Source organism: Pygoscelis adeliae, unplaced genomic scaffold, assembly GCF_000699105.1.
Source record: "Pygoscelis adeliae isolate BGI_AS28 unplaced genomic scaffold, ASM69910v1 Scaffold106, whole genome shotgun sequence".
Taxonomy (NCBI): domain Eukaryota; kingdom Metazoa; phylum Chordata; class Aves; order Sphenisciformes; family Spheniscidae; genus Pygoscelis; species Pygoscelis adeliae.
This window is the reverse complement of record NW_008824939.1, coordinates 3,805,379-3,814,588: the sequence shown is the minus strand read 5'-3', so window position 1 is coordinate 3,814,588 and position 9,210 is coordinate 3,805,379. Positions and strand designations below refer to the sequence as shown.

General features: G+C 40.1%; 1 protein-coding gene across 1 annotated transcript in view; it reads left to right on the top strand.

The window, feature by feature from the left end:
- Positions 1-9,210, top strand: part of LRP2 (low density lipoprotein receptor-related protein 2) — a 136,338-nt gene that overhangs the window by 76,016 nt on the left and 51,112 nt on the right. The window contains exons 34-41 of the mRNA XM_009325415.1: positions 452-561; positions 1,712-1,889; positions 2,256-2,469; positions 3,949-4,188; positions 4,316-4,504; positions 6,151-7,071; positions 7,619-7,784; positions 8,636-8,794. Coding sequence (XP_009323690.1) covers positions 452-561; positions 1,712-1,889; positions 2,256-2,469; positions 3,949-4,188; positions 4,316-4,504; positions 6,151-7,071; positions 7,619-7,784; positions 8,636-8,794 — 2,177 coding nt within the window. The remainder of the gene's footprint in view (positions 1-451; positions 562-1,711; positions 1,890-2,255; positions 2,470-3,948; positions 4,189-4,315; positions 4,505-6,150; positions 7,072-7,618; positions 7,785-8,635; positions 8,795-9,210) is intronic.

The following is a 9,210-nucleotide window of genomic DNA, read 5'->3' as shown; positions in this document are numbered from 1 at the left end:
GAAATAGAGTATAAGCAATATATAATACAGTAATGACTGTGAGTAAGCCCAGGCATTGATGTCCTTGTCCCAAAATACGAATACGTACTATTAAATTAAAAGGCAGATAATTTAAACAAATAAAATTGAATACTTTCTAAATCAGCATTTCATCAACCCGTTCAGCTTGTAATACTTTCAAGATATTATGGAAGCTGAAAGATTAACTATTTTTATACTTAGGATGCTTACTTGTTAACATAGGCAGGTTCTAAGCTGCAAGCAGCTCATTCAAGGGGTGCATATTAGAGAAGGGAGATGGTTAGAGTACAGAACAATGTGCTTTTTCTTCATAGTATTTGAAAGAGTCTTCTGCAATTTCAACTCCCTGTGGATTTAGGCTTCCTTCCTTTAATTTGAAAATCTATCAAGTTCTGTATTACATGCTCTGATGAGCTCAATGTTTGCATAGGTCCTGAAGCTGCATGGTGATGTAATGTACAGGAAAACACTGATTACCAATGATGGCACCTCTCTGGGAGCTGGCACGCCGATTGGTTTGACAGTTGATCCAGCAAGAGGGTAAATTTCCAAAATTGCTATTGTCTTTGCACATGAGTATATTCTCCACACTTTTCTTAATTTTTAGGGTCTTCAGCTTCCATCCCGGATTTGACATGGTTTTGTTTTTTTCATATTTGTGCAGAATTTATTTATTCTTTTTAAGCCCTAGAAAATAATTGCATGGCTTTATAAATGGTTGCGTAGATGTTCATTCTCCTTAATTTACCATATGCTTTTATGGTAAAATTTTTTAATTAAAAAGGATCTCAGAATATTATGATTGTGAAAAAAATCTCTGAAAAATGGGTACCCAGAGTAAAGAGACTCTAAAGTCTTTTTTTATAATATCTTGTGATGTCTGTCTTCAGGCCTATCTACAGTAGAAAGACACACTACATGGGAAGAATGTCACATGTTAAATAGCATAGCACTAAATGTTGTTTTACTGCTTGCTTCCCCAAAAAAGCTGTAATTTTGCTTTTTTTGCCAACAGAGTAGTCAAAATTGCAATATGGTGGTTCCCCCCCCCCCCCCCCCCACCACCCCCCACCCCCCCAAAAAAAAAAATCACAGTGTTCCATAGGACCATATTAGTAATGAGACAGTTCTGCTGGTGACTTGGCAGGCTTTCAGATGAATTGATGCCTGACTTTTTGTCCCTAGTTGGGAGTCTGGCTGCCATGTGCCCTAGGTGTTCTTCAGCAACTGAGGCCAGAGCAGTGCACATACTCCCCAGAGCCAGATAATGGAATTCTGTTTCATATAGATTTTTTGAATTTGTAGTTTTAATTCTAAACTGGAACCAAACTCGCTGCTGAAACCTTGCAGCCATCTGTGAAACAGAATTATTATTCTCCTGCTTTCTTGTTATAGTCCTAATACTCCACTGAGTTTAACTGCTGACAGTGTTGTGGGATGATACAGGGTTACAGATTTCTAAAAATGATTTAACAGGCATTGTTCTCTTTTTCAAGAGAACAAGCCTTTTTCTCTTTTTTTCAAACAAGACCTCTTTTTCATAGTGGCCTGGTTCAAAGTGATCTCTGTTCAGCATATGCTGAAGTATTTGTCTGATGAAGGAGAGGGATTTAAGCATATGCTCAAGTGACTCTGGCCCATTGATCTCTGTTATCAGCTTTGCTAGCAGATGTGATAATGTGTGTTACAGGAAGCTGTACTGGACAGACCAGGGAACTGACAGTGGAGTCCCAGCAAAGATTGGCAGTGCAAACATGGATGGATCAGGCATACAAACTCTCTTCACTGGCAACCTTGACCACGTAGAGTTCATTACCATTGACATTAAGGAACAGAAGTTGTACTGGGCTGTTACAAGCACAGGAGTGGTAGGAGATATTTTTTTAATAATTGCTTTTTAACCTGTTCATCTATCTCTGTGTCTGTGGTTCATATGAGTAATTCAGTTACTTCAGTTTACTCCTATAACTGGGAGTTGCAGGACTGAGCAAAATCTGAATAACTGTTGTTACTAATTACCATTAAAAATAGATGATGAGTTTGAATGAAAAACCAGAAATCATTATTGGCATCCTGCTGACCCTTTCCTTCCTACCTTGTACATAAAGATCTCATGCATGAAGAGATTTTAGTAGCATATGTTGCATTTTAATTTTTTATTGTAACATTGAGCTTTTATTATTTCTTATATTCTTATAAGAAATGTAATATTAAGCTTTAAACTGATTCCTTAGGTTGAGAAAGGCAATGTGGATGGTACAAATCGTGTGACTCTGGTGGTTCATCTTTCTCATCCATGGGGAATTACTGTGTATGATACCTTTCTGTACTATACTGATCGAGATTATGAAGTTATTGAACGAGTTGACAAGTCCACTGGAGCAAACAAAGTAGTACTGAGAGATAATGTCCCAAGACTGAAGTGCCTACGTGTGTATTACAGAGACAGTGAGTATTTGCTAAAGAGGTATTTCAGGATACCCAACTTGTGAAAACTCGAACTTCCCTCAGAGACAGAATGCATGCTCTTTCAAAGCAAATGGTTTGATTAGGCTTTCAGGAAAAGTGTCAGAAGCATTTACCTGGTTTTGGTGAATCATAGAATCATAGAGTCATTAAGGTTGGAAGAGACCTCTAAGATCATTGAGTTCAACCGTCAACCCGACACCACTATGCCCACTAAACCATGTCCCTGAGCGCCTCATCTACACGTCTTTTAAATACCTCCAGGGACGGTGACTCAACCACTTCCCTGGGCAGCCTGTTCCAATGTTTAACCACTCTTTCAGTAAAGAAATTTTTCCTCACATCCAATCTAAACCTCCCCTGGTGCAACTTGAGGCCATTTCCTCTCATCCTATCGCTAGTTACTTGGGAGAAGAGACCGACACCCACCTCGCTACAGCCTCCTTTCAGGTAGTTGTAGAGAGCGATGAGGTCTCCCCTCAGCCTCCTTTTCTCCAGTCTAAACAACCCCAGTTCCCTCAGCCGCTCATCATAAGACTTGTTCTCCAGACCCCTCACCAGCCTCGTTGCCCTTCTCTGGACACACTCCAACACCTCAACGTCCTTCTTGTAGTGAGGGGCCCAAAACTGAACACAGTATTCGAGGTGCGGCCTCACCAGTGCCGAGTACAGGGGCACGATCACTTCCCTACTCCTGCTGGCCGCACTATTTCTGATACAGGCCAGGATGCCATTGGCCTTCTTGGCCGCCTGGGCACACTGCCGGCTCATGTTCAGCCGGCTGTCGACCAACACCCCCAGGTCCTTTTCTGCCGGGCAGCTTTCCAGCCACTCTTCCCCAAGCCTGTAGCGCTGCATGGGGTTGTTGTGGCCGAAGTGCAGGACCCGGCACTTGGCCTTGTTGAACCTCATCCAGTTGGCCTTGGCCCATCGATCCAGCCTGTCCAGGTCACTCTGCAGAGCCTTCCTACCCTCGAGCAGATCAACACTGCCGCCCAACTTGGTGTCGTCTGCAAACTTACCGAGGGAGCACTCGATCCCTTAGTCCAGAACATTGATAAAGATATTGAACAAGGCTGGCCCCAAAACTGAGCCCTGGGAACACTGCTCGTGACCGGCCGCCAACTGGAGATGTTCCACCATCCAGTTAAGGCATCTATTGGCACATGTAGTTTTACTAAAATATTATCAATTAATATTGACTAAATAACAAATTTTGTTACTTTGGCTTCAAATTTATATATCTGTTTTATCTGATTCTTGGCCCCATTGATCTTAGATGACAAGAAACCAGCAAATCCATTGCTAACACTTATGTGCTAAAATGTACAGTGATTAAGATCTTATTTTTGTCAGCTGGTTGTTAATACTATGCAAGTATATGAAATTGGTTGTATATCCACGGGAGTTTGTGATGATACAGTTCAGATTATTATGCCTTGCCATGTGTGTCTTTCACAGATTCTGCTGGTTCCTCAAATGGCTGCAGTAATAATATTGGAGTTTGCCAGCAGCTTTGCCTGCCTGTACCTGGTGGATTTTTCTCCTGTGCCTGTGCTACTGGCTTTCAGCTAAATCCTGATAACAGAACCTGTTCCCCATACAATTCATTTGTAATTGTTTCTATGCTTTCTGCAATTAAAGGATTTAGTTTAGAGACATCTGATCACTCTGAAGCCATGGTACCACTGGCAGGAAGAGGTATGTGAATATTATAATAGGAAAAAAATTTATAATGCCTAATATTTTGGCATTTCTTGCTGGCATAGCACGTTTTAAATAAGTTGGTTTATATCAAAGATAATTATTACTTTTCAAAATATTTCAGGACGAAATGCGCTTCACGTGGATGTTCACATGCCTTCTGGTTTCATTTACTGGTGTGACTTCAGTAGCACAGTTTCTTCTCAGAATGCAATACGTAAAATTAAACCGGATGGTTCTTACTTTAGAAACGTTGTTACAAATGGAATAGGACGAAATGGGATCCGTGGCATTGCAATTGACTGGGTAGCAGGTAAGCATAGCTGAATTTAGGAGAACGTTATTCTTTACAGGTTGTAACATTTTTAGACTAACATAAATGGGTCCTGATGGGACTATTTTGAATGGAAGTCCTATGATTCTAACTTGTGTGTCTATGGCCTGATTTTAAAACAAGAGGAAGTATGAATGGCTCTTACGTTTATATATGTATGTAAAAATGGAAGTTTATCAGAGCAGATGTATAGAACCTTTTCTCTCATGATGCTTTCCTATTTGTCTTAGGTCTCTCTTCTTGCCTGTGCATTCATAAGCAGCTGTTATCCAGTGTATTACTATACTTTACTACCATAGTGAAAAACATGTACCAGAGAAGAGTGCACAAAAGTTGTCTGATGACATTGTTAAATAAGCAAGAAGGACCCTTCATCTACCCTCAGATTGCTGTGTACAAATCCTATAAATTATAATGAAAACTGAAGAAAGCAGAAAAAATACTTTGAACTTTAATTTCCCCACTTGCACTTCCTGTACCTATTTAAACACGTTAGAAATTAATTCAAATATTAACTCTTCAGAGTTCATCAACTCTAAGTAGCTGACCATTGCCATTAATACCTTTATTTTATACGTATACATACTATGTATGTTTTGCAAAAGTTCTTCTGTGGATTGATAGGCTTGTTGGGATGAGTTTTAGAATAATCATCTGCTGCATACACTTAATTTAGTTACTGTATACAGTGCTGTGCCATAACATGGATTTCATAGTTGTGTGTTGTAAAAGGTAAAGGGATAAGAGTATGGAAGGGCAAGCCAAAGGCTTAGATAAAAAAAAGAAGTACACCTAAAGAACAACTGTAGTTAATGCACTTTTGATCTTATACCACTGATTTTCCCCGTGGCAATCAATGAGGATTTAGAATCATAGAATCATAGAATCATAGAATCATTAAAGGTTGGAAGAGACCTCCAAGATCATCGAGTCCAACCGTCAACCCAACAACACCATACCCACTAAACCATGTCCCTAAGCGCCTCATCTACCCGTCTTTTAAATACTTCCAGGGATGGTGACTCAACCACTTCCCTGGGCAGCCTGTTCCAATGTTTAACTACTCTTTCAGTAAAGAAATTTTTCCTTACATCCAATCTAAACCTCCCCTGGCGCAACTTGAGGCCATTTCCTCTCGTCCTTTCGCCAGTTACTTGGGAGAAGAGACCGACACCCACCTCGCTACAACCTCCTTTCAGGTAGTTGTAGAGAGCAATGAGGTCTCCCCTCAGCCTCCTTTTCTCCAGGCTAAACAACCCCAGCTCCCTCAGCCGCTCCTCATAAGGCTTGTTCTCCAGACCCCTCACCAGCCTCGTTGCCCTTCTCTGGACACGTTCCAACATCTCAACATCCTTCTTGTAGTGAGAAGTTGGTTACATCTACACTACAAGAAGTTACATCCTTCTTGTAGTGAATTTAGAAATTAATTGGCTATTGTCAGTTTGGGTGTCTTCTAATTCCTCAAAGTGTAAGCAAGTACCTTATGCTTCCAACTACTAAGATGTTTATGGATATTCACTTTACGGTTTAGTATTTTGTCAGCTCATGTTTCTCAGGTGTTGATGCTATATATTAACTTTCTGTTTTATTTTTCTGCTTTGTGTTTTTTTCTTCTTTAAATACAGGAAATCTTTATTTTACAAATGCATTCCTGACAGAGACTTTTGTAGAAGTTTTGCGTTTAAACACTACTTATCGCCGTGTTCTGCTTAAAACTACTATAGATATGCCAAGGCACATAGTAGTCGACCCAAAAAACAGATATCTGTTCTGGGCAGATTATGGGCAAAATCCGAAGATCGAACGTGCGTTTCTTGACTGCACCAACAGAACAGTTCTTGTGTCTGAGGGCATTGTCACACCTCGTGGGTTGGCCATAGATCACAGCAACGGCTACATTTACTGGGTGGATGATTCCTTAGACATGATTGCAAGAATTCAGCCTGATGGTGGTGATGTTGAAATTGTGCGTTACGGCAGTCGCTATCCAACTCCGTATGGTATCACTGTCTTCGGAAATTCTATGATCTGGGTGGATCGGAACCTGAAAAAAGTCTTCCAAGCCAGCAAGGAGCCAGGCAATACTGATCAGCCAACAGTAATACGAGACAACATTAATTGGTTAAGGGATGTTACCATTTACAACAGTCATTTCCAGTCACGTTCACCCCTTGATGTCAACAACAATCCCTGTTTGGACAACAACGGAGGCTGTTCTCATCTGTGTTTTGCCCTGCCTGACATGCAGACACCCAAATGTGGTTGTGCCTTTGGAACACTAGGCAGTGATGGCAAGAGATGTTCCATTTCAACTGATGATTACCTGATTTTTGCTCTTGAGAATGCCCTCAGAAGTATCCACCTAGATCCTGAAAATCACAGTCCTCCCTTTCGCACAGTAAATGTGTTAAGAACTGCAGTGGCCCTGGATTTTGACAGCATAAACAACCGAATATATTTTACACAAAGTTATCCTTCAGGGACAGGAAGAATCAGTTATGTTAGTATTTACTCAGGAATTGGCTCTCCAACAGTAGTTGCATCTGGTAAGTGCACTGAAATGTGATACAAAGTAATTGGATATTGAAAAAAATGGACTGCAGTACCTAGCACTAGCTCAGCAGGTATTTTTATGCTAATGGTCGAGGTAGACTATTTAGTTAAGATATCTGATGAAATGCTCCTTTTGACTCTCCTCAGTTTTTTTCCTCTTCTGAGATTCTTATTTCATCTTGATCACAATGAAATGGATATATAAAACTGGTTAAATAGTATTTTATATATAAAATTATATGTAATAAATTAAAATTATATATAGTAAATTAATATTATGGAGTGAGGGATGATTCCTGCTACTTAGTAATCAGAACTTCGGTCTATGTGAGGAAAAGGTCTCTGTAACCCTACTGCATACACAGGACTGCCAAAGTCCTACGTATTAGTTCTTCAGATTTTTAAATGGACAAATTTGCATTGATACCAGTGGCATTTCAAAGAGATCTTTGCTGTTGCCACATTGTAATAGGTGAAGTGTATTGCAATATCTCAGGAGACCGTACTGAACTTGTGTGTATTTGCTTGCATGTGCCTAAGACCTGGGGACTCCAGATGGCATAGCCTTTGACTGGATCAATAACAGAGTTTACTACAGTGACTACCTCAATCAGACTATCAGCTCAATGGCTGTGGATGGATCTAACCGCACAGTGATTGCCCGAGTTCCACGACCAAGAGCCATTGTATTAGATCCCTGCAGAGGGTATGTGTTGCACTTTGTATACTTTATTTTGACTGCAGGTGAAACTACAATTTAAGACTTTGATGAAGACTGCCACATACTTCCTGTTCTGAGCCCTAAGTTCCAGCTGTGCATAACCATCCTAGATCTAACTCTTTAGGTTTAAGTTTTCTAAGTTGATCTCTGCCTCAGAGATTTGAGTTTTCTTTTGAGATTTTTAGAACATTTATGAATGTGTAGTGCATGCGGCTCCACCTAGTGAGGGTGGGAGCCAGGTACTGGGGGTAAATGAGAACAGTGTTCAAAGCAGGTATTTGTCAAGCAACTAACCATCCTCCATTTGCTGTGTAAAGCAGAAAAACAAAGGGTATTTGTTGAAACCAAGACTTCTTCAAGAATATCATATCATGATAATCAGGTGCTGCTGCCAAGAGATCTCTCTATTTAGAATCTTATATGATCTTTCCCTTTTTCTGTTGTATTTCCTGAGTGCCTCAAAAGAATTCTTGTTTCAGTATGAAAACATTCCCTGAGAGGCTGGGGGCATTACTCTATTATGCTGTATTTCTAATTTCATTACTAATTATACTGTATTTCAAATGAAGAAAGATAAGAAAAAGAGTAATTGACTTTACTGGATTCTCGTGGGAGCTGGAAAAACTTTTCTCAAGTTCACTCCAGTGGACCCCAGTGATCCCTGCTAGAAGATTCCCTTGTCAATGTGGGCCAAAATAGAGGAAGAAGTTCTTTTCCACTAGTTTTGCACTGCACGCTTCAGTGAGGGACACCAGGGTGGAAATACTCTGGAGCAGATAATAGCTTTGTGAGCTTTATTTGCTGAAGATGTAACCTTGTAATTGTGTTATTGACAGGTATATGTACTGGACTGACTGGAGTTCAAATGCAAAGATAGAACGAGCTACACTTGGAGGAAACTTCAGAACACCTATTGTGAGCACCAATTTGGTATGGCCAAATGGGCTTACCCTGGACTATGAAGAACAGCAGCTGTACTGGGCTGATGCAAATCTGTATGTATTGATAACACACTTGGTTTACATTTGGTTAATTTTTTAATAGAACTATTACTTATTTTTCCTAATTTTTTAAACTGTTTTTCAGCATTTAAATTTACTTTGGTACTTTGTATTATAGAATGTTAAGAGTTACTTAATAGCAATGCGATGTCAGGTCTTGATATTGATGTGGAACTACTCTGCAGTAAGTTTTGTTATGCCACAGCATAGATTTAGTCCACTGCTTTATGGCATTTGTACCCACTGGCAGTTTGTTCATCTTACGTGCAACTCAGGACTCTATAAGCATCTTCTCTAACAAATACAATCCCAGTGCACATTTTACATCATTCATTGCTCATGGTTAATGCCTGTCACCTGTGGAATTTGGCATGATGTTCTTGCTGTTGCCTACCAGACAGAACCCTACC